We start from the raw sequence: 27,211 nt of genomic DNA on the forward strand, positions 1-27,211 counted from the left end.
TCACTTATGGTGAACTTTTATGTAAAGTAGTAATACGGTCAAACTATAATCCTCTAAGGCTCTCACAGATGTAAAAGATAATAATTATTAAAGTAAATTAAACATTTAATTAATTATAAATATATTTAACAAAAATTGAAAGATAAAATTTTGATACTTTGCTTTTAAGTTGTTTTTTATTTGACTTTTTTTTTTTTTTTTTTAATTTTTTTCTGCTTCTCCTGAAGGAAGTTGTTTTAACAAAAAGCACCTTTGTACCCATCTTAAACTTGTCTTGTCAACTGCTTTACATTTTGAGCAGCGTGCTCGTTCTACATTAAAATTGTATATGAAAACTAAATAATGACATTAAATAGTGAGGTAATCAGCTGAATTCCTTAAAATTACGGAGAAAACTAAGGGACATCAGTCAAAAACTAATTGAAACAAAAATAATAATAGACAGTGAAAACAAACAGTACACATACAAAATGTAGCAAAAAAAATAGGCCTGTCATAAATGCGCCATGCTTAATAAAAGCAGCGAAAACTTGTTTCTAATGATTTTTTCACTAAGCATTTTTCAAACTTTAAAAGTGATTATCTAACGAATTTTGATCTAAATTATAACAGAACTAAAAAGTATATATATAATTTCAGGATACGTAATTCTAGGAAGAGAGCAGTTGAAGATTAGGGCGGGATTGGGTTAGCTCCAATTATCCAAATTTCCCAAGTTATTCTCATTCAACACCAGTATCAAAATACTAGGAAGTTGAGTATGCCTAATGCCCCTTATTTACATATCTTGAACAACGAAATTACTGGGCACTTCCCTCAAATACGTGATTTCTCCTTCGGCCTGTCGTGAAAAAAGTTGTTTTTCTACATTTTTGGAATAAAGAGATTTTTTCCGATGATAATTCAAAAAAAAAAAATTTTCTGGCCGAAGAAAACCAACCGATGGCGAGCTAAACTATGAGTGAAATATAAATACAACTCAATATCTAAATGGAGCTTTTTAACTCTGTGTGCTTTAAAAAAAGGTTTTTCTGTAAGGGTTTGTAACCCAAAAAACCTGTGTAATTAATGCACTTCTTACATCATGCAAGAAAATTTTAGTTATTAAGAGTAAATATCATAATTTAAAGCAGGAAAAAAAACTTGACGAAAAACAGTTGCTTTTCGTCTCAAATATTTTTTGTTGTTGTTGAGTTTTTGATTGGATATTTTACGCTCTTTTTAAATTTTCACCAATAGGTAAAAACTAAAAATGCTTCCGAATCTATGAAAGAAATGGCAAATGGACCATTTGGAAAAAAAAAAGAGTTGTTAAACACAACTCTTTTCATGTCAAACCACACGACGAATAATTCATTTAAAGTAAAAGAAATTTCAAGTTTATAAGATTTTTAATATAAATATTTTTCACTTGTCTTATAATTTGATGGCTAATAACTATTTTCTAACAACTTAACAAAATAACAAAACTGACGCTAAAAACAAAAACTCACAAAATAGAACTTAATTTAAAATCTAAGAATTAAAACGAGGCTGACAAAGTAAACTGACAAAACAGTCAATCTAACTAGATAACGAACGCAACTGACAAAAATCTTCCCGTAAAAGATTTAAAAAATTAATTTTTAAGATAAAAATTTTCTAAGATTAAATAGAGTTAAAAAATTTATTTTTTAAAGTAAATTGGATAACTGAAGGAAGCAATGAGGAAACCAACGTGTGTTCTGTTGCACAAAATACACAATACTGAGAGTAACAAAAAGAAAAAACGATTGCAAATTTTAACATGAGTTCTGAACCATTGGAATGACAGAAGTTCTCGACAACTTCCAAATTTGACACGTCAGACTACTTTTTTGATTGAGCAGCTATAAACTGTTTCAAAAATTACTTTCGTTAAGTTTGCTTCATTAATAATTTTTTATCAATTTAACAATTAATTTGTTTAGGTTATTTGTTAAAAGAAATTAAGAATGCTCAATTTTTATAAAATTTAAATACAAAAAATTTAATTTAATGTAACATTTTAAAATCAGCTGATTTGCACATTTTAACAATAACTAAAAAATATTTTCAACGTGAAAATGCAAAACTTTGCAGATTTCCAATGATTGAAAAACATTTTAAAACTTTGGGCTTAAAAAAACCTGATTTGAATAAAATGATAAAAAAACTGGCGATCCTCCTTCGACAGAAAAAAAAATGCATCAAAGCGATTAAGAAATTTGCTACTTTATTTTTCCATTTTCCGAGTTAAATTTTTTAAATTTTTAATCAGCGCCAAAAAAAACACTCCGTTCTGACAAATTATCCAATTTCATTTTTTATTTAACATTTTATCATCTTTCTTTACTTGAAATTCTTCGATGTTATCAAATCCTTTCCGTTCTTTAACACGATATACCACTGATGTTTATGAACAACAGTTCAAAAAAAAAAAGATTTTTCGGGTCCATCCAACGATCTTCACAGTATGAACTAACCTGAACCAACAAACGTTGATCCAATACTAAAATAAAAAAAAATTTTTCATCCTCAGATAAAATAATTTTCCAAACTTGTAAAATCAAACAACTTGCATCCTGCGTCATTAAATCTCTCCATGAAAAATTTCTCTTGTGAAACTTCAGGAGCAGTTTTTCCGTTGCTAATGATAATATTTCACTTTCGTTTATCGATTGATCTTTTCAAGTCCTATTTAATCAATGCTTCAAAAATACATTCCATGAACACCTTTTGATCATCTGAAGAAGAATAACATTAAAATTGTTTTTAATGTCGTGTTTAATAAATATAGAATGGATATTATTTTGAATATCTAAGAAATTAAGACAACCGAAAAATCAATTCAAAAATTATTTTTTACTTTTTAAATATTTGTTAAACAAATAACTTACGAAATACAGAATTAAAATATATTTTTGAAATTTGTCTTGAAAAATTCAGAAATTGAGGCCATGAATTCTAAATCAGCACAATCCAAGGTCCGTTCTAAGAAAAACTTTTTTCTTTTGTAATTCTGAAAAAAAAAAAAGCTGGTGTACAACTTTTACAATAAAAAGGTTGATTAAAAAAAAAAAAAAAACTCGATATTTTCTGTCTACTAAAATCCACTATGCAAAGAACCATTTTGAATATGGCTGAAACATAAATAGTATTAAAATGGTGCTAAACGAGGTGGTTTCATTAGTTTTATGCGTTACTACAAGAAAAGGTTATATTAAAAGTAATAAATTAAACCGTTTATGTTTTTATCTCTTCTTTAAATTAATGAAAAGTTTACATTTTTAGAATGTCTTTATACAAAATACTTGATTTCATTTTGGTTAAAATCGAGAAACATTTCCCCATTCACTCTCCCTATTCTCTCTCTTTTTCCAACTCTTTCATCTCTTCAATATTATCATTATAAATTTTTCCATAGTACGTGATCTTCAACCTCTTGAAGTTCAATTCACGGAGCCATTCACGAATGGCGTCGATGAAGTTCAGGTTGGGAAGTTCAAGAAGTAAATTTTCAGCGAGTCGAATCCACGGAAGGAGGAAATCTTCGAACTCGTGCTCTGATAGGAAACCATTTCTGATTTTTATCCACAAGTATTCAATCTTATGCTTCGGTGTCCATCCATCGATCTTCACTAGATTAAATAAGTAGACTCGACGAACATTAATCGAACATAAATTGAGAAGTTTTTTCTCATCCTCAGATAAAATAAATCCTTTCTGATCTTGAGATTTACTAAAAATATGCAACTCATTCAACTTGCATCCAGCTTCAATAAATTTCTCCATGAAGTACTTCTCATGTGAAACTTCATAAGCAGTTTTTCTATGGTGTATAGCAATCAACCACTTTCGTTCATCGATTAATCTTTTCAAGTCCTCGGTAATCGACGCCTGCGCTTCAAAGAAGCATTCCATGAACATCTTGTGATCTGAAGTAGAATTAATACTATCATAATTCTTGTTTGTTTGCAACAACTTTTATTTATCACAATCGACTTTAAAAATTTTTAAAACACAATATCGTGTTTGATAAATATAAAGTGGATATTATTTGGAGACATTATTTGAGATTAAAGCAACTGAAAAGATAAAAAATCAAATCTAAAAATTATTTTTTTACTTCTTAAATATTCGTTAAACAAATTATTCACAAATAGAGAACTAAAACAATTTTTGAAACATGTCGTACGCTGTTTTCAAACTTTTGTTGTGCTTCAACCAATAGAAGTACTTATAACAGATCAGCCTATCAAAAGCTTAGTCAAAAGCATGAAAAAAGTGTGCTACTTGTTTAAAAGTGGCGTGATGTTGTTGATGCAAATATAGCTTTTAAAATAGAATAAAGTATTTCGATTTCTATTAACTTGCTGTAACAACGAAAAAAGTAAAAAAATTAATGAAAAGTATAAGGCGGTAACAATCGACTAAAATTAAAAAAAATCAAAACGATTTGCAATTGTTTTCTAAATTTTTTACACGAAAAGTACCGTATTAATACCGTAGACCAATTTTTTTCAAAGTCATCGCTTTGAAAACTTTTATTATTTTTTTAAAAAAAAAAAAAAAAAAAAAAAAAAAAAAAAAAAAAAAAAAAAATCACTTTTATATCAAGTAAAAAAAAAAATTAAAAATTTTCAAATGTATAACTTTAGGATAAGTCATTGCATAAGCTGAGCTTTTTATCGCTTTTTCCCTAAAATTCTAAATTATAGAAAGAAAATCCGTTCAAAATTGATTCTAACAAGTACAAGAGTACATGATAAGTAAGTCTTAAACACTTCTTTCACTTCGTTCGTGCAGAAAATATTATAAACAAGAAAATTTAAATAGACGTTTGCGATTTTTATTAATAAAATGCAGAATTTCGTTCAAAAAACATCAGTTCGCTCACAGAGCTTTTAGAGAAGTTCAACCAAAGTGAGAGTTTAGTTGTAACTTAAAACTCGAACATGGAACGTGGGATGTGAAATGCAGTTTTCAACTGTTCTTTTTATATATTGATCATTAAAGTGAAATTGTGTGAATGATTTGCAAATTAAGTTCTCCTGAGAATAAATAGAGCATCTTATGACAATTCAACAGTAGATACTTAAGAGAAGAATTCACTCGTGTCAGAAACTGTTGCTTGGGATGAAGTGAAAACCCGAAAAAACCCTTTTAGGTTATGATAATATTCATCCCCAGGACTCCAGAAAATCTATTCGCTGAAATTCGGTTCCAACTTCCGAAAAAGTAAACTTGATTTTAAATTTGTAATGAAATGTAATAAAATGTAAACAGGGTAAATAAATATTTACAATTTTTTTAAAAAATTGGGGACAATAATTTGATATTTCTCTGTTAAATTTCATTTAATAACTTAAGAACATAACCTGTTTAAACAATAAAGTTTTTCTATGAAATTACATAAAAGAGATGAATAATGATTATTTACTAACTTATTATAACTAAAGGTTATTATAACCTTTTGATTACTATTCTGACCCCTAACCCCCTCTTCATTTAATCACATGTGACCTATAAATGGACCAGATTGCATCAGAAAGAATCGCTTTGATTGCAAATACATCTTCTTCTCACCTCAAGGAATCATTTATGAGAAAACTGCTACCTAACCTCATATCTGCAATATTTTCTATAAAATTACTATGAAAAAGCCAATAAATTTATCTGTACAAATATTTTGCCATTGGTAAAAACTTTCAACAAACAAAATACTTGTTTTCAATTTTAGAAACATATTAAGATAAGAAACTGATATTTAAAACTCAATTCTTATCTATCAAAAATTATGAGGGATTTTTTAGCTTACTTAAGAAAAGTAGATTTTTTAGCTTACTGACTAAAAGAGACCACATATTGAATAGGTAAAGAAACTAGAAGAATTAAAAAGCAAATTGCAAATCTGATTTAACACTCGAAAAAATCTGCTATATTCTATATACCGATCGTTAATAAAAGTAATTAAATGTAAGGTATTCCAGAGATTTCCTATATGTTGCGAACTATAATCGCAGGAGAACCATTATATGCAACTACATTTTGCAAACCTATTACAAAAATAGATTTTTCTTTTATATGAAGAATACAAAGGGTTAGCAACAAACTTTAATTTTTGTAGATTTTTAGATATTGCTATCTGTGTATAGTACACATTATATACAAGCTTATGTAAATACAAAACAATGCACTGAAATGAATGATTAAAAATATTATCTGAAACTTAAGAATAGAGATTGTCATGCTACTGCTACAAAAAAGTCAAAAAAATATCAAAAGATCTTTTCAGCTCTTTACAGCCAAACCCTGAATTTTTTTTCCCTAAAAAAACTAATCTCAAGCTGCAATCTGCTTATCAAAAGACAAACAAAAAGTCGCTAAATATCCTTTTTGAAGTTTTTAAAAAAAATCTAATTTCAACAACAAGGTCAGAAATGTAGAATAGAATTGTTAAGGTTTAAAAAAAAAAAAAAAAAAACTTCACATGAAATTAAAGATAAGCTAAAAAAAAAAAAATTGATACATAAGTTTTGGCTGATTATTTTTGGTTGATATTAGAAATACGTGACCTCAAAAGACAAACCAATTTTGAGTTGAATGACAAGTAATATATACGAATCAGTATCTATTAAGCTCCTAAACTCTACTGGGTGTAAAAAATGTTATAAGTTTTTTTAGGTTTGTTTTGATCACTGATTTTAGTAAAAATGCATTTTAATGTGGTTTGTTTAATGAGAGTTGAATTTCAAGTTTCTTCATGAATGTTGTTCATTTACCTACAAGTCATTAATACACTTTGAAACCAACTTATCGATGGAATTGAATTTGACTTTTTTTTTTATCTTAGTTTGCTTTTAGCTTTCTTAATTTCTTACAATTTTTCTTATACTAATTTTATTATGAATTACACTTTTATTTACTTTGAACTTTTATCTAAAAAACTCTATTAAGGTTCATTTTTTTATATACATGTTTGTGTGTTTGAATTAAAGATATCCATTAGTAAAACATTGTGTTTTGAATAAATTTTGATATTTTGAAAAAAAAAAGGTAAAAACTCGCATTTATAGCTAAGTTTTGATTTTAACTTGTTGTTCCTATTTAATGATTAGTTTTCAAACTTTTGCGTTATGTTTAAATTCCTGGGGGGGTAAATTAAAATTCTAAGTATTTTTCATACGCATTTTTTATCATCAAGTTTTTTTGTATCATAGGTAACCCCAAATCAGTTTGTTGCAAAAGTTGGAAGGTTAAACAATTTACTTGAAACAAACTGAAAATATTTATTTTTCAGCACATTTTAAATCAATATTTAACTAAAATTCTGTTGAACTGGAATTTAAAATATCTTTTTGGTCTTCTAACTTTTTGATTAGAGAATATTAATCGTGTAATTTGTACCTTGATTAAGTTTGTAAATTAAAATTGTTAAACCTTCTTAACTAAATATTGGTGAGTAGGAGAATGCTGACCCACAACCTTATGTCTTAGAGGAAAACGAAATGCTTAAGTTTAATGAAGGACAGGGTTGGGAGAGGGTGTCTTAAAAGGAATAGAAAATATTTACCTGTGTAGATTTAAAGGAGCTGCATTTCTTTCCTTTTTTGGCTGACTGAAAACCCAAATTTTATATGGGTTTTCAGTCAGCCAAAAAGTCCTTAGAGAAATGCTTTTTTTTTAAAAAAAAATAAATAGGTTTTTCTTTAAAAAAATTGATATCCAAATTTTTTTTCCTACTCCAATACTTAAATTAAGGATTAAAATAGTTGATGCTAAAGAATATATTTCCTTAAAGTTTTTGAGGTGAGGGTGAGAAGGAGGGTGTATTTTTAGAGTGAGAAAAAGAAATTTTGATAAAAGAGCTCACATAAAACTTGAATAAGAAGTTATTAGTGTGTATTGCACTCTAGCATTGATCTACTGCTGAATGAAGTTGGTTTTCGAAGAGAAGTAAAGTACAATAATAATTTTTTTACTTATCTAGAATCTACTGATGGGCTTTTAAAACATGGAAAACTAATTTTGACAAAGAATCCCAACAGATAAGTGAAATTATAGCTTCAACTCTTTTCAAATCAAGCTGCACAAAGAATACTTCAATTAATATTTGCATTTCCAAATTTATAAGAAAAATGAAAGTTTTTCAATATAAACATTTTTCAGTTGTCTAATACATACTGTTAACCTATTGATACCTAACTAATTTACACCTATGTAACAACAGCTATGGTAATTTAAGAAAATAAATAAACTGACACTGAAAACAAAAACTCACAAAATAGAAACTATGCTAAAATTGATGTCTGTTGCAAAATGAGGCAAACAAACAAAACTGAAAAAACAGTCCATCTAACTACATAACAAATGCAACTGACAAAAACACCATTTCAAATACAATTAGTAAAATACTGAATTTGTATAATATACTAAAATTCAAATGGGAATCATTTTTTTTGTTAAACAGACTGAAAGAACTAATGTCATAAAATATTCAGTTTTTCCTTTCTGCTATTGAAACTTTTTTCAAAAATACTTTTTCCCATGTTTTTCAGGTCTGAAGCCTGATGTAGAAAGTAGATAGTTTTAAGCTAGAAATCCTCAATAGTATTTACAAATGACAGAAGAAAAGTAATCAAACTCATCAATTATTTTAAACTTGTGGCAAGCAAACAAATCAAAGAAATTTTTAAAAATGTTTCATGAAAATTTTATGGCCATTTTCAAAGAACCAATCACATAAAAATTTCCTTAAACAAATCGAAATAACAAATAATTTTTACCATCAACAGACATTCCTTTTTTTCTTACAAAAGCTAAAAAAAAAAAAAAAAAAAGAGCACAATATATAAAAGTTTATTTTAGAAAAAACTTCTTGATTAACGAGGAATGAAATCAAAAAGTGAGAGGAGAAATAAATTTTAATAATTTGCTCTGTACTTAGAAAAAAACTCATAAAGCAAAATTTGTAAACTGAATTTTTTAACTTTAGCAACCAACACTCATTCCCTAATGATGAGAAATCCACATTTTTTTCCATGTTCTAATTATGTTCTGATTCTGTAATGATGTTGAAAAGTCAACATTGGTGTTTTTTATGGTCAAAAACAATAAAATTAAAAAACTTTAAAACACTACATTTTAAATGCTATTAAAAATAGTTTTTTTAAAAAAAGATTTTTTGACTTTTTTTTAAATATAAATTTATGAATTCAGAAGAAAAAAACAGATACCTTTTAGTCAAGGATATTCATATAAATATAATTAGCAGATATATATTCATACTTCTTGACACATAAGTAAAAAAAAAACAAATACTGGAAAGATAACTTCTTATTAATAAAATTTAAATAATAGTATAATATTATATATAGTATAAAATTGTAAAATCATAAAAAATTGCAAAACCATTTGTGATATGCCATATCGATCAGTCAATTATCCTATAACCTTGATCTAAACTAATACAACAGGTATTTACCATCATGAATGTTAAAGATAATAATAACAATAACAATAATAATAATAATAAAAATAATAATAATAATAATAATAATAAAAATAATAATAATAATAATAAAGATAATAATAACAATAATATTAAAGATAATAATAACAATAATAATAAAGATAATAATAATAATAAAGATAATAATAACAGTAGCAATAATAGTAGTAATAATAATACTAATAAAAATAATAATAATAATAATAATAATAATAATAATAATGATAATAATAATAATAATAATAATAATAATAATAATAATAATAATAATAATAATAATAATAATAATAATAATAATAATAATGATGATGATAAGGATAATAATAACAATAACAACAACAACAACAACAACAACAACAACAACAACAACAATAATAATAATAATAATGATGATAAGGATAATAATAACAATAACAATAACAACAACAACAACAACAACAACAATAATAATAATAATAACAATAATAATAATAATAATAATAATAATAATAATAATGATGATGATAAGGATAATAATAACAATAACAATAACAACAACAACAACAACAACAACAACAACAACAACAACAACAATAATGATGATAAGGATAATAATAACAATAACAATAACAACAACAACAACAACAACAACAACAACAACAATAATAATAATAATAACAATAATAATAATAATAATAATAATAATAATAATAATAATAATAATAATAATAATAATAATAATAATAATAATCATTTAAAAGTTTTTAAACACTTTTCTTTTCTATAATTTTTTATATTCTATAAGACAAATTAATTAATTATTGAATAATTTATCCTCTTTAATAACATTATTTCTTTAAAATTATTTTGGATAATTTTAGCGTATTATATGTTAAATATTACAAGTTCTAAAAAAAATATTAAAAATTCTTTAACATGAACAACAGAGAAATCACAGTGAAGTATAATAAGAAATCTCACAGGTAAAAAATGTTTTTGTTTTATTTACGCATTTAATTAAATTTTGCAATGCTTTTAAGCAAATTTTATACTTTAGCATCAAAATGTCGAGCCAACGCATTTTCAAAACAAAAATTATTATTTAAAACTATATGCATTCTACTAACTAGTTCTTCTGCTTCTCGAAAAAGAAATAAAAAATTATTCTTTTATTTAAACTTATACAAAAATTTACACCAAAAAACCTTAAGAAAACCTATAAATCTTTATCACCATATTAAATTAATCATAAAATAGCAATAAATCGTTTAACAACTTTCATGAACTTACCAAGAACAGCATTTAGCAATGAACTCCTTTCTTCATTTGAATTCTTCAAGTTAGCAAGAAATCTCACAAAACATCTTTTGTTTTCATTTGCCAATCCACATATCATTGGCAAACAGCTACACAATTTTTTGTTACATATAATCTCATCAGGATTAAAGTAAATGTGTGCATGAACCGAAACACAAAACTCCACACGGGTACCCTGAAGGTGACTTAAGACCTTACATCATATCCCATAAATTATTTTTTTTGATTTTGAAAGTAGTCCATTTGTACATTCCAAAACTGTCAACATTTAAATCCTTTTATGGTAGCTTTTCGAGAAAACTTAGTTACAATACTTGTTTAATCTAGAGATTATTACCCCTCTGATTTATACTAAGACCCCTGAGAGTGGATCAAATAGCCATATAAAATTTGTTTGGTTATTTGTGCTATTATATTGACACTTTGTGGATCGGATTTAGAAATAATTTCTGATAACAACTTGGGTTTTCTAGTTTGAATATAGACTAATTTATGTTTTAAAAGTTAGTTTTTTTTATTGAGGAGGATAAGATAAATTTACAGTAATAGAGTGGTTTTATAGAATGATCTTGGAATTTGGGATAAAAAATTCTAAGTAAAATATTTTTTTGTCTAAGAAGGAAATATTTACTAAAGCATAAACACTACATTTAAAGTTATATGTTTGTATGATACATATAAACAAAACGTACATATACGTTTTGTTTATATGTATCCCATTAACTATAAATGCCTTGTGTTGTACACGCAGATAGCTCTTCGCAAGACTTCATTGAAATTAGCGTTGTGTTGTCCTACCTTTCGTATTTCCCAAAATTGTTTGAAATCTTGATGAACTGATTCCAATGATTGCTCAGTCCAATATCCTAAACCTTTGGAAATATTGAAGATTAATACTTTTATATGTAAAAATCTAAAATAATTTAAATATACACTTACCAAACTTTCCTCCTTTCATTATAATAAACTCTTCAACATGATGCTCCACTATATGAACTTTAAGTTTAATGTTTGTACCAAGATCTCTAAAACTTTGTGAAAATCTTTTAATATATTCAGAATAGTTTTGATTTAATGTTTTCCCAAAACACCCATGAACAACATCGCTAAAGTCTCTCAAAGCTTTCATATACTTTCCACCAACAATATTGTGCTCATTCAAATAGATTTGAAAACAATCAAGTTTTCTTAGAAATTTGTTGGATCCATTTCCTTCTAACCTGTGTTTACCTTGATAAAGTACTCTGGCAAGATTAATTGTAGATAAATAACTATTTACAAAATGAAATCCTTGATTAGCGCTCTCAAACAAGTTTTTTTCAATTAGTTTGAGAAGTTTGTCTACTATGCCTAGCAAAATATGTAAGCCTGGTATATTGACAATTGATAAGATCTTCATTGTTACATTTCCAGTCAATAAAGGAGGATTAACTACGTTACTAAAATATTTAGCTTTTGCAATCTTTCCTCCAGCAGCCATCCATTTGTTATACCACTCACACAAAGAAGTTAGAGAATATGACTCAGCTCTCAGCATACTAGGTGATTCTGTTTCACAAAATGGACAAGGATGCTTTGAAGCTGCTGACTGCTTTCCAACCATCAGCAGAAGAACCTTTAGATCTTCTGAAATAGAGTAGTCCAGAGAGTTAAGTTTTAATTTATCTAACAACATTTTTATGTTTGCATAATTTTCATCAATAGAGGGTAATACAGCCAAAACTAAAGTTTTGTGAACACTAGAAAACTTAAAATCTTTACATCCATACTCATCAGAATATTTCAGTCTTTTCTTTCCACTTGAATGTGCATCAAGCTCTGGCTTCAATGTAATTGATAAGGTAACCTTTAGATAGCCTTGCCCTCCATCTACCCCAATCTTAACATCTACATTATCTGGTTCAAGAGATCTATGTTGTAAAACTGTTGCAACAAACTCATCAACATTATTGCATATTACACCAGGAACAGTACTTTCGAAGCACTAAACAATAAAAAAACAACTAAAATTCAGTATGTTGATTTATTTTATGTTATCAACTTAATCAAAATATAAAATTATTATATTGCATTAAATATTATTTTATTATAATATATTAAAACTACTTTAGAGCTTTTAAGTGGAGCTAAAATCAAAGTAAACAAAGTATAGATATGTTTTAATTATACCACTTTTTTCTTATCTCCGATATCCTGTTTAGACTGAATCAGCATAAGCTCAGCATCAAACAAAAACAAAAGACTTTTATTTTCTTCTGTTAACTTTTTGGAAAAACAAGACTCAACAGATTTTCTGCCCCCATTCACTCTTATAAATCGAGCAATCTCTAACATCTTATAGTCACTAGTAAATTGGATACAAATGTTAAAAACAATAAACATTTTTTAAAGTAATGTATATTTTTTGAATTTTGTAGTAAACAATTTATACCTTGTATGAAGTTTGCTTTGTAGTTGTTTCAGCTTTGAGAGAGAAAAGTAAGGTGTTTTTGGTTCAACTACTCCAACAGAAACAACAAGTCTCTTAGGGCCAAAGGTGTTCAATTTTATTTCTGTGTCATTGGTTACTAAATTGTTGATTGTGGTTGATAAAACTTTTCCTTTAGTTACAGGTGAGGTAGATTGTACAATATGTGCCAAATTCTTTTGTTTAGCTAACTTTGTGCAAGGATGTTTAATACCTTTTCCTGTAAGTTGAAAACAACTTCTGCAAAGAACAAATTTTTTATTGGTTGCAGAAAAATTCACATTATTTTGAATGTGATCTATATCTTTATTAGTTTCACAGAAAACTATTGGTGGAGGAGTTGCCATTTTAGTACCATTTGTACGCCCATTAACACAAATAAAACATTCACATTTCCCACCTCGAATAACTCTAGTGTTAAGACCTAAAAGTAACAAGAAATTAGTTTTTTAAATGCAAACATAATATTGTTTATAAGCAAAATAATAATAGTGAAAAAATTAACTAGTTTTTATTGACTTATTTTTTATTAGAAAAAACATACCTTCGTACTTAGGTCGAGCGGTGAATAAAAAGCTTTTTGAATCTGCTTTTTCTAAACTCACTAGATTTTTTCTACAATTTGAACATAACATTTTAGGCAGATCAGGGTTTTCAACAGAGAAGTTTTCCCAAAAAAATCTCTTAATAAGATTTTCATAATTATTTCCTTGTTGTGGGCATGAATTACTGCATTTGGTTTGAATGCATCTTAAATCATTGCCTTTTTTCAAACAGCATATACAAAAGCATTTTAAAAACTCGTTATGATCTTTAGCAAAGTATGGCATTTCTTTTCTTTTCTTGAAAAATAATTTTTATATATTCAAATTAATTACTTTCTTTAAATTAATTACTGTGTATTCAAATTGAAATGCACAGTAATTTTATAATAATACTCGCTGTTATCACTAAAATCTTTATTATTATTTAAGTCTTTTATTGACAACAAATATAAGCCAATCGGAAATTAATAAATATTATTATCACCAATCGCGTGGTTGCAATTACAGAAAGTAAACAAATATAATGGCCGATGGAAAAATATTATTTTAATATTAAAACATCGTTATTTTTAAAACTTCTTACTAAGTTTTCTCAAAAAGCTACCATAGAAGGATTTAAATGTTGATAGTTTTGAAATGTACTAATGGACTACTTTCAAAATCAAAAAAAAAAATTAATGGGATATGTTATAAGGTCTTAGGTCACCTTCAGGGTACCCGTGTCCATTAAAGTGAGGTGAGCAAACTGATATTGATAACCAAGTTGTGATTCAACTCTTTCAATGAAACCCAAAAGTTCATGTTCAACTTCATCAAAGCATTCACAATACCTTTCATTTCATCTTGAGAGAAAATAACTTTACCTTGATTGAACAACTCCCAAGCAACTTTACAAACTCTTAAAACATGCTGCTTGTTGCTCTCACTTTGCATCATCTTATGAACTGCTTCATTGGTTTTAAAAATGTGTTTTTGAAAAAAGTACAAAAAAATGCAGCAATACAATTCAGTCATAGTGTAGAAAGAATAAGAATCACTTACAGCAATTATTGAACAAATTGCTGATAAATAAAAAGGAACAGATGCCATAGCTTTAGCATTATAAAAAGCTTTGAAAACTTTCTCAATGGCTTCTTTTTTGTTGCCAATTTTTTCAACATACTCATTTATTCCTTGATCATTAAAGCCCATTATTTGAATGGTTAACTTGTCTGCCCATTCAGTCACTTTATCTTTGTATTGCAATAAAGCTCCAATTCTTCCAGCAACAACACACTTGTGTTTTTGAGTATTCAATGCTTCTGCTAATGCATTAACAATTGGTTGTTTGCTAGGATTTAGGGGATTGTGATTTATTAACTCATCTAAGTAAGCAAACTCATCCAACCCGTCTATTACAAACAAAATAGAAAAATGTTCACAAACATCCCACTCTTGAAAAATATCTTTGTAGAAAATATTAAGCAGCTCCTTAATGTCACCAATAATTTGATATTGATTTAACTTTCTGCATTCAAGAAGAAACACAAGATCCACATTCTTCCATAAGGTACCACTTGCCCAGTCAAGTAAGCACTTTCTAAGCAACCATGTTTTTCCAATTCCTGCAATACCAGATAGTAAGAGCAAGGATAATTCCTTTGAAAACACTTCATTAAGCTCAATTGGCTTATAGGTTGTTTGCTTCTGTAGAAATAAATTTTGCTCAAGAATATTTACCATATCTTTTTCCACTTCATCTGCATCAACTATGGTCAATTTAATGAACTTATTTAAAAGTTCAACTCTAGTTGGTGTTTTTACATTGTGCACAATTTCGTCCATTTTTTCATAACTTTTGAGTTAATAAAAAAAATTTATTTATTTTATGCTTTTAATACAGAAATCAAAATATTCTGAACAAAAACATGATTTTAGTATCATATCAAAATTCTATAGAAAGCTTAAAATAGATTCCTATACACATTTATTTTAAAACAATAAATGAGAATATTTACCTGAAGCTTTCTTTTAAACTATTGATACTTTTACACTATATATCTTATTCTTAACCTACCCTTTTCCTTTTAGTTAAAGGCATACAATCAAATTCATTTATTTATAGATTTAGCAGATTTATTGGTTTCTTTCATAAATGTAATTATTTAGTATTAAGCTATTTGAGATTTCTTTAAATGATACCATTACACAATCATATTCATACTTAGTAATCGCAATCACATTTCTGATTGTGCAAACTTAGCACTCTTTATATTTTTATCAAAAATTTTTATCAGCTAATAAGAGATTTGAGTTTTACAAAAGCCATTCTAATTTTTAATCTAATAATAAATAATAAATTATAAATAATAAATAATAAATTATAAATAATAAATAATAATAATAATAATAATAATAATAATAATAATAATAATAATAATAATAATAATAATAATAATAATAATAATAATATTTTGCTAAGTATAGTATATGCTATATAAAACATTACCTTGAGTTGTAACCTTATAGTTCTTTTAATATTGTTATATGAACTATATACTATGTTATTTTTATAAAACAGCGTAAAGAAATTTATGTAAACTTTGTCTATTTTTATCATATGATTTATTTTTGAGTTAATTTCTGTACATCCTTCATAATATTTAGGTCTTTATCACATTTAAGAATTTCTAATTTACTAACATTCTGGTAAAAACAAGACCAGAATGTTTAAAAAATTTTAAAAATAAAAAACGCTTTTTAATTAAAAAAAAGCTAAAAGTTTTTAATTAAAAAATTTATAAAAGAAATACAATTCCCAAGTTAAAATTTCAGCATAGTTTCCAAGTTAAAAAAAAACATTTTTGAGTCCCTACATCTGTAAAACATTAATTTTTTTTATTACATATATTTCAAAATATGAATACTTTAAATTATTTTCAATTTAATATTTTTTTGCTTTTCTTAACAATAAGAATATATTATATTCCAATCATAACCTATTAACAGAGCTGGTACACATATGCATTCAAGATATTGCATTTCCTAAAATCAGTAAAATGATACTTTCTTACGATAAAAACTAGTTGTGCTGCCTTAGCACTAGAGATAGGGCACTCTGTATTTCTACTTAAGTATTCTTCAAATACACAATTTAATTACTGTAGTTGTAGGAGTATTTAGTTCAATAATCTGATTATGTGATAACTTACGATAAAACCATTAAACAGATGTGCGCAATGAATTTACCAAACTTAATAGTATTTGGATTTGAAATTTATGCAATTAAAAACAAATTTGTCTCGGCCAGCTGCAGATTTTGTCTCAAAACAACTGTCATAACTGGTAAGTGAGGAGTAACATCAAACTTTATGAAACATTTCAAACAAATCCATTCAAAGAGGTATGATTAGGGCTACCATAGTCCTGATTTTCATCAGGACTGTCCTGATTTGAAGGGTCTGTCCTGACTGTCCTGATCAGGTGCCAAAATGTCCTGATTTTAAAAAACCATAAAAAAGAAAAAAATATCATTTTGACAAAAACTAAAAAATAAAGCAAAGAGAAAAATGTTGATTTGGCAACTCCAACTTCTCCATTCAATTTTTACTATTTTCTTGCAATTTTAGGCAGTGCTGGCAGAAATCGCAGTGGTAGCAGACATGATAAGGCAGTACTTTACTTTTGTTTTTGTTGGTTTGGTACTTTCCACTTTTACGAAGTTTCTACTTCGTGACAGAGGGTTCTTTAGTGTTAAACTTTTACTTTAACTTAAAGTAAAAAAAAATCCCTTATTAAAGTTAAAATGTCGAAAAGAAAGTGCCATTTTAATGAAACTCTGAAGAATAAATTTCCTTTTCTGAAGAAAGTTTATGAAAGTGGTGAAAAAGTTAGATGCGGAGATTGTTTGACTGAATTTTCTGTTGCAAATGGCGGAAGGACAGACATCACCAAGCATTTAACAACGGAGAGACACAAAAATGCTTTGAAAGCATCAGCAAGTTCTGCATCAATAACATCGTTCTTCAAGACTGATAGTTTAAGTGATAAAGATCTAGTTCTGGCAGCAAAGGAAGCTACTTTTGCTTTTCACACTGCAATTCATGATTTGAGCTTCAAAACTGCTGATTGCTCTACCAAATTAATTTCAAAACTTTTTGAACCAAAGTTTGGACTTGCAAGAACAAAATGTGAGGCTATTATTCTCAATGTTATTCTACCAATGATTTCTGAAGAAATTAAGGAGTTGAAGAAAGCTACTTTCATCACCATTGCAACTGATACATCTAACCAAAATGAACTGAAACATTTTCCTGTCCTTGTTAGATATTTTGTGCCTGATCAAGGAGTAAAAGTTAAATTACTGGAATTTCAAAATGTACCTGGTGAAACATCAGAAATTTTGTGCAATGCTCTGCAATCTGCCATCAATAGCCATGATTTATCAAGGAAAGTGATTGGATTCTGTGGTGACAACTGCAACACAAACTTTGGTGGAGTGAAAAGACGAGGACAAAACAATGTTTACAGTCGGTTGAAAAAGTTTCTTGGTCGAGAGATTGTTGGGATTGGCTGTGGAGCTCACATAGTTCACAACTGCATTCAAACAGCTGTCGATGTTTTACCAATTGATGTTGAAGCTCTTGTGGTGAAAATTTACAAATATTTTCACATCTACACTGTCAGAGTTACTCAACTGCAAGAATTCTGCGAGTTTGCTGATGTTCACTACAAGAGAGTTTTGCAGCATGGAAGCACAAGATTCCTTTCTTTACTACCCGCAATTCAGAGAATTTTGGAAATCTTTGTGGGACTAAAATCTTTCTTCTGTTCTCAAGAGCAATCTCCAGTGATAATTAGTAAGTTCTTTAGCGATGAACGTGGTGAAATGTAACTTTGGTTTGTTCATGGTCAGCTTCGGACATTCAACAAAACAATTCTGAGAATTGAAAAAACAAGAGCAAGTGCATGTGATATTGCTAATGAGATAAAAGTATTGCAGAATAATCTGAAGGAGAGATTTGAGAATAAGTTTATTCCACTGGAAGCTAAAAAGATACTTGCAAAACTATTTGAAGACGGAATTATTGACAAAATTGCTGTCAAAAAAGAATTTACTGGTTTTTACGAGAGATGTCTTTCTTATATTGACCTTTGGAAAGATAGCTTTGCTGATGCTGAAAAGTTCATTTGGATTCAAAACAGTGCAATAACATTTCCAGAGTTGGAAGAAGCTGTAGAAAGAATTAACCGAAAAATTGGACGTACAGCAATAAATACTGATGAACTATTTGACGAAGTTGTTTTGGTCAAGGCATACTTGTCAACTAATTCTGAAACTTGGAAATCTGATAATATGAGTTGTGAAGAAAAATGGGTCCTGATAATGAAACATTTTGGAGAAAAGGGCATTTCAGTAGCAAATTTTCCACTAGTGTTATAATACTTTTTCAGTCTTCCTGGAACTTCAGCTGCTGTGGAAAGGGTGTTTTCAATGATGAACAATATTTGGTCTCCTGAAAGAGGTTCTTTGCTAGTTTCTACTGTGAAAAGTTCTTTTTTTTGTAAATATTGATCTCAATTGCTCACAGTTCTATGAAAAGATAAAAAATGACCAGTTGTTCCTGAAAAAAGTACACTCAAGTGAAAAATATGACTGGTTTAAAAGCAAAGAAAAGAAATAATTCTTGCAGTCATTACAAAAATGTAAAATAAAGCTGGTTTTTAATGTTGTATTTTTTGTCATTTTCACTTTTAGTGTGACAAGCTTTTGTCCTGATTTAGACTTTCTGCTTATTTATATTTGCCCTGATTTGACAGGTTAAAAAAGACATGATGTCCTGATTTTTCCAAAATTTCATATGGTAGCCTTAGGTATGATGATTAAATCATATTAGAAACTTGTTTTGACAAAAGATGGAAAATAATATAGTTGAAAAAATTGTTTGTTACATGAAATAAAACACAATGGCAATTTTTTTATTGTAAACTTTCTTTACAAAAAGATCAAAACAAGATACATAATCTAAATCAAAGTATTAAAACAAAAAATTAGAACTTTATGTCCTGTGTGGTACTCCACATAAGTATTGTTATGCATTTTCTCAGCAGAAGCCAACCACAAGTTTGATTTGGAAGATGTAGTCACACAATGTCTATTCCTAGTTTTGGAAGACCTGCTTTTCTAGCACTTTTTATCAGTTTTAGTCTCCAAAGTTGCCATAGTAATACCATAACTACTATCTGTAGCAGTCACTGATGTTACCAAAATGTTTCATTGTTGATTGTGTTGCATTTAGCAACCATAATAAGTTAAAAAAATTCTGGTTATAAGATTTCTAGGCTATGTTGTCAATACTTCTCATAGCTTGTTTTAATGCTGGAAAGGTAAGATGCTAATAAGTATTACTGATGCAAATGCGCACAAATATTTCATATAGGGGATTATTTATTAGCAGAGAACTATTTTAACTGTAGCATTGTTCAACTTGTGTTAATAAAAGTGGCTTATAATTGTTATTGTCATTATTATTATCATTATTATTATCATTATTATTGTCATTATTATTATTATCATTATTACTATTATTATTATTGTTATTATTACTATCATTATTATTGTTATTATAACAATAATAAAGATAAAAAAAACAATAAAATAAATAATAGTGTAAATAACAAGTAATAATAATAATGATGATGATAATGATAATATTACTAATAATAATAATAACAATGATAATAATAAGCCACTTTGATTACCTTGATAGTTATTGTTTTGATAGATATTTCTTTGATAGTTTCCTTTATCACAACCTTCACCTGAAATAAAATTTTTTAGAAAGTTAGAAGATCAAGATTTAAATTTAAAATTAAAAAACAAAAATGTAGTAAGATATTTAGTTGTAACAGTTAAATCAAAACAATTATTTTTAACAGTTTTTAACTTAATTATTATACTTCAAATCAACGTAGGTGCATTTTAAATACAACTTATTATTCTTCACAAATCCTACAACTATGTAGAGTTGTAGATAAAAATATATGCTTGTATCATCAAAATGCATAACTAATAACATCTTGCAAAAGGGTATTTAAGGTGCAATAGTACACAAGAAATTTTAAATATTTATCTTTGAAGTTATATAAATCTTCTAATGTAGTAAAGTAATTTTATGCTAACTTACAGGGGTCTGCCACCTAAGTATCAAATTATATTATTATAATTGAATACTAATATGTTTTATATAGTATAAAATTACTTTAAAATCCCATATCCCAAAGATATACATGGGGAAAGTTGAGTATAAAATATAGAAATGCAAGTAATCAACTTGCCTTATGGAAACAAATGCAAAGTGGATATTGATAGAGACAGGCTGGCTATTGACAAAGAGAGAATCTTTAAATGCAACCATAAATGAAATTTTATCTCCATTTAAGTTTTAATACTTGCCAGTATCACTCTACAGACTAAAGCAGAAGAATTAGACTTACTTGAGTGTATTTTTTACTTGTTTTTTTTTAAACATGATTCCTAATGTTACAGTAAGTAGGGAAGTTAGCTGAAGAGTTTGGATATACAAATTTTAAGAATAAAGTTAGTTTATGATCTTTTCAGGGAGTAAAAAAAGATAAAAAAAAATGTGGGAAAAAAATTTTTTAAAATTTTTTTAAAACTGATCAACATAAATTAATGGGATCATCAGATTACTACTCTATAAAAAGCATTTTTTTTAATCATTAATTTAGACTAATTTTCAATAACTTAGAGAAGTAACTTGACTACAAAGCAAGTATTTTCACTAGAAAAAGATATTGCAATAGCTTCCATTTCTAGGAATGGTTAATTAAAAACTTTTTTTTAAAGCTTCTCAGATTCAAAGTTATGCAATAATAAGGATTTCTAGACCTAACACATTGTATGTGGGACATGTACTATTACATTTTCTGAGGATTAATACTTGAGCGCGGGTCACGTACTAGTACGAGTTAGTCTAAGAGCATGTTTTGTTTGAATGTTCTTGTCTACTATATAGATTCTGGAAAAATTTAGACAAAAACTAGTTTTTACATCAGTCGATGCAGAACCACAGAACAAGAAGTTTGATTAAAAAATTCAATTTAAAATTAAAATAAACTTTTTATTTATCATTGCAAAAATGAGTGAATATATCAAAGATAATTGTGATGAAATTTTCGCTGACGCATTATCAGATGTTTCGTGTAATAGTGACATGGAAAGTGAAGATTTCGGAAGGACTGATGATGAAGAACTGAGTCTGTTATTGATGCAGTAAGGCTATTTATAGGCGATGATTTTTTTTCATATTTAGTTACCCAATCCAATAGATAAAATACTCAAAATAATGAGTGACTAAAAATGCCTAACATAAGTGCCAAATGGAAAGACATTCAAGAGATGAAGAAGTTTTTAGATCTTGTTATTTTGATGGGACAAACTCATAAATTTTGGATGAGTGATTATTGGTCATCTGGTCCTCTTATAAAAATGCCATTTTTTTAAAAGACTATGTAAAGGGATAGATTTCGACAAACTGATCATTCTTATCAATTGTTTAAAGTCAGGCCTGTATTGAATTATTTTGTCGAAAAGTTTGTAAATATTTACAAACCAAAGCAACAACTGTCATTAGATGAGGACATAATACTGATGAGAGGATGATTGTATTTTAGAGTTTACAATGCTGGAGAAATAATAAAATACAGTTTACTGGTATGAATGTTAGCAGAAAGCGATACAGGCTATATTTGCAATTTTGAAATCTATGCGGCTCAAGGATTGCAATTGATTGAAACAATACAGACACTATTTCTCCATTTACTAATTTGTACCACCATTTATATATGGAAAACTATTATAACAGTGTTGACAATGCAGAGGCCCTTTGTGAAACTTTGTGGAACCATCCGAAAAATTAGAAATTTACCAGAGCGCCTAAAAAAAACGAATTGAAAAAGAGGTGAAACAATCTTTTGTAAAAAAAACATTGTTACAAGTTTGGCAATTTAAAAAAGAAGTTAGCCTTATCACTTCCATTCATTTGGCAGAAATAAAAGAAAGCCATAAAATCAATTGTACAACACGTCAAAATATTATAAAACCAAATGCCTTATTGATTATAATAAGTTCATGAAAGGGGTCAATCTTGCCAATCAGCATCTATAATATTACATCATCTTGCGCAAAACTGTAAAGTGGACAAAATATGTAGCCATGTATATGATAAATTGTGCACTTTTTAATTCATACGTGGTATATAATTCCACAAAGACGAAAAAAATTAAACATAAAAAATTCTTATATGATGTTGGATTGGAATGAGTAACTGATCAATTACCAGAAGCTAACATTCCAGATCCATGGCCATCCACATCTAGTACACAAAGAGCACATAAATATGACCCTCCTGGAAGATTATCAATGGATATGTGGAAACATATTTAAGAAAAAAATTGTTACTGGGAAGAAGAAAAAGCTGCAAAGACAATGTCATGTGTGTGCTGTGAAAAAAGTGTGGAGCGAAACGTCTTACATATACAAGCTTTGCAGTGTTCTGCTTCATAGAGGAAAATGCCTCAAACATTACCACACTGTAAAACATTAGTTTTATGATTGCTCTTTTCATTTTTTGATGTAAAAATGTTTATATATAACATAACTTGAAAAAATTAAAACTACATACAACTATTTCTATTTGATTTTTCATATTTACAATACTATTATAAATTTATCCACTAAAAAATTTATTTTTTGTTTAGAAAAATCTATGTTTTTCTATTTATATATTTGTTTATATATTTCAATATAAATACAAAAAGTTGGTTAAAATTTAGACAATTTTCGATCTATTGAGATTTAACTGAATAACTAAATTAATGTACAAAATTCCTGCTCCTGGTACAATTCCGCTGCAAAATGTACCCGGAATGTAAACTGCACACAATCATATCCAAGACAATTTTGAATATGATTGTGTGGAGTTTATATTCCAAAAAACATGATTCACAGGTGTTAGAAGTGACCAGGCAATGGGAAAGATCTTGGGTACATCAGAGAAACAAATAAGCAATGAATTTAAAACATCTGTTACAATAAAATGAAGTAGCCTAATAAACATTAACCCTAAAGTTCATTTTAATCTTAAGTGGTATTTCATTGGTATATCAGTGTATTCATGAATAGAACCATCATATAAGGGGTATATACATGATTTTAATTAGAGAAAGTGAGTTACTTTTATAAAAATGTCAGACAGTGGGTTTTGTTGCTAACACCCTTACTAAAAATTTCCCAAAATATAAGATTTTACTCATTATAGCATCAATAATTACCAGATTGTTGGTCCTTTTAAAAATTCAGAATCAAGAACAGAACTAAAAATTTACAAATTAACATTTCCCAGAGTATTAGATTCTGTAGACCACTTAAATTCGAGTTTTTGAAGAAAAACCAAAAAATTGATGTTGAAAATTAAAGGAGGAAGCCCAAAAATAGAATCAATATATATGTTGTAAAAATTGACTTTTCTGAATGAATATATATATATATATATATATATATATATATATATATATATATATATATATATATATATATATATATATATATATATATATATATATATATATATATTTATAAATTTGAAATTACCATAATAAAACAAATTATACAGTTGAGATTTCCTCAATTCTATAAATGGTGAGAAAAAGACAAGTTGCATACTAACAAAAAACTTGGTACATCTAAAAAATTACCTGCTATGTCTTCGGAAGAAGGCTTCATTAGTAATACTTCCTTATATCCAAATGATTTGTCTAGTAAGAATATTAATTAAGTGACACTTAAATCTTTTCTTTAACTTTACTCACATAAAAAACCTTTCAACATTTTAGCATTAATAAAAATTCAATTAAAATGTTTTTACTATAACTTATAAAAGTTTTATTATAGTTTTAAAAAAGTTTGCCACTAAGTTACAAACAAACTAACATTTCATTAAACAATTTCAAAATAGTGTCTGAAAATAAATAACCTACAGCTACATGTCTGCTAAAAGATTCGGTTTTAACTAATAAAAAAGTGTAGCCATACTTGTCTTTGCTTCTATCATTTTAATCAAATCAAATCTTTTTGCTAGGTGTAATGCACTAGCTAAAGCATCTAGTGTGGGATGCTTCTGCTGCTCTCTCCAGACGCATAACATTCTGTAAGTTTTTTCACTTAAGCTGTTATACTCATGGTCAATAACATCCAGGTAAGAATCTTTTACAGATAAAAAGCGTCCCAAATCTAACCAGTCTTCCCCAATCTTTTTACTTAACAATAACAGAAATATTGCATTCTCCAGAATGTCATCCATTGTGGATTTGTGTTTTCAACCAATAATTTTTCCTAAGATAAGAATTATGCAAAAAGAATTGTTTTTCATAGTTTAAGCATATATATATATATATATATATATATATATATATATATATATATATATATATATATATATATATATATATATATATATATATATATATATATGTATATACACACTAAATTACAAATAAGTATAAGTTTACAAGCTTAAATATCAATTCAATAAGGACAAAAAGCTACTGTATTAAAAAAAAAAAAAGTATTTAGTCCAATTAAAGTGTAGAATACAATTTTTGTATTTTGTTAGACAAAATAAATCTAAGCTGGAAGGTTATATTTCTTTTTACAGACAGTGGCTTGATTTATAATTTTTCATTATCAGCTTTATTTCTCATCATTACTAAATATTGTTTGCTGTCTTAAACTATTCAAAACTTTAAATTTGAATTAAGTGTGCAATTTGGAGACGTAAAAGCCTCTGCGCAATGTTCTTTTTAACTTTTTGTCCTGAACCAATTAAAATTCTTTAAGTAACTTGATTTCCTGTTGTGCGCACTGATTTGTTCTGGGTATTTCCAGTCTCGATGGTTTCTGACTCCAAAACTCAACACTTTCGCTGCCAACTACGAGTATACTCGTAGTAAGTTGGCGTCATTTTTTTGCCAACTACGAGTATACTCGTAGTTAGCGGGACTTTGATATTTGCCAACTACGAGAATACTCGTAGTAGGCCGGCGTCATGAGTTTGCCAACTACCAGTAAACTCGTAGTTATACTGACTTATTTCAAATAACATTTGTGCATGACTGGCTTTGTCCGTTCGTTTTTTGTTTTTTTTCTTAGCTTCACATTTGGTTTTAGAAAATATTACATTAAAGTTTTTATTTTAAAAATCCAGCGAACTTAATTTAAACGCGGATAAAGACAGAAATAGCTTAAAACAGATAAAAGTAAAACATTGATTTTGATTTAATTTTATTCCATGAAAATTTAAGTGTAAACCTATTCTTTTGAATGATACATTCTGAAACATTCGCCAATACATAACGGAGGTCTATTTTCACAAACAGCACATTCATATCGTGTTTCTTTACGTTTTATTTTAGAGAAGACTTGACATGGTTTGGTTGGGAATTTTTTCTTTTCATTCGGTGGTATTGAAGACAAGTAGTGGAAACTATTATTGTTGATTCGAGGCACAATTTCATTCAAACGTTCACCCAGTAAATCCGTAACAACTAATTCTCTAAACTTAAGCAAGGAAATTGTTTTATCTACTCCATATTTGCTGTTTAGACAGTAAGCATTAAACAAAAAAGTATCAAAGAGATGAAATGCTACTTTTTTATGCCATCTAATTTTCTTTCTTAGGCAAACATAATATGATACCATTTGTTCCGCCCTATCTACTCCTAACATATATTGATTGTAATCTTTAATAATGTTGGGTTTCATTTTCTTCTCTCCTCTCTTGTTTGTCACTTTAATCATTTGCAACGAATACAAAATGCAAATCATTAGAACGTCTCTTTTGTCTTTTCATTTAGCAACCACTACACCCTCTCTGCTTCTGCTTATAACATCTCCCTGTTTCAGTTTTGCTTTTGTACACTCTTTTGGATTTGACTTTCGGTCAGTTCTTAAAGTACCACAAATGTATGTTTTTTGATTTATCACGCGCTTTGTTAATTCAAAGGAATTGTAAAAGTTATCGGAGTACAGGTGATAACCTTTTCCCAGAAATTTTTCCTTTAAATCTAAAACAATAGCTCCCGTTTGACCCAACAAATGTTTATCCAGAGTGGTCTCGCCAGAGTAGATTTTTACTTATAGTACAATACCCTCTGATTCGCAAAGCTCATAGAACTTGATACCATACTTTTCTTTTATTTTTTCTTTTATTTTTTAGTCTTCTATTTTTCACACACTGCCTGAATACAAGACGTCCCTTCCAAAGCATCATTGGCTCATCGATTGATTTATTTCTATTAGGACAGTAGATGTTATCCATTTCATTATTTAAG

At 27.6% G+C, this 27,211-nt stretch overlaps 1 protein-coding gene across 1 annotated transcript; it reads right to left on the minus strand.

Moving 5' to 3' along the window:
• Nucleotides 1-11,410: 11,410 nt before the first annotated feature.
• Nucleotides 11,411-25,216, minus strand: LOC145189591 (uncharacterized). Its single transcript, XM_090097165.1, has 7 exons — nt 24,915-25,216; nt 24,578-24,637; nt 20,561-20,620; nt 13,239-13,698; nt 12,977-13,151; nt 11,747-12,791; nt 11,411-11,679 (listed from the first exon to the last, which is right to left on the minus strand). The coding sequence occupies exons 1-7, from the start codon at nt 25,180-25,182 to the stop codon at nt 11,531-11,533; spliced, it is 2,217 nt and encodes a 738-aa protein (XP_089953291.1). The 5' UTR covers nt 25,183-25,216; the 3' UTR covers nt 11,411-11,530.
• Nucleotides 25,217-27,211: the final 1,995 nt, after the last annotated feature.

This window comes from Hydra viridissima, unplaced genomic scaffold, assembly GCF_058129835.1.
Source record: "Hydra viridissima isolate aposymbiotic clone 2 unplaced genomic scaffold, HvirCarnegie_v1 scaffold_1, whole genome shotgun sequence".
NCBI classification, from domain to species: Eukaryota; Metazoa; Cnidaria; class Hydrozoa; order Anthoathecata; family Hydridae; genus Hydra; species Hydra viridissima.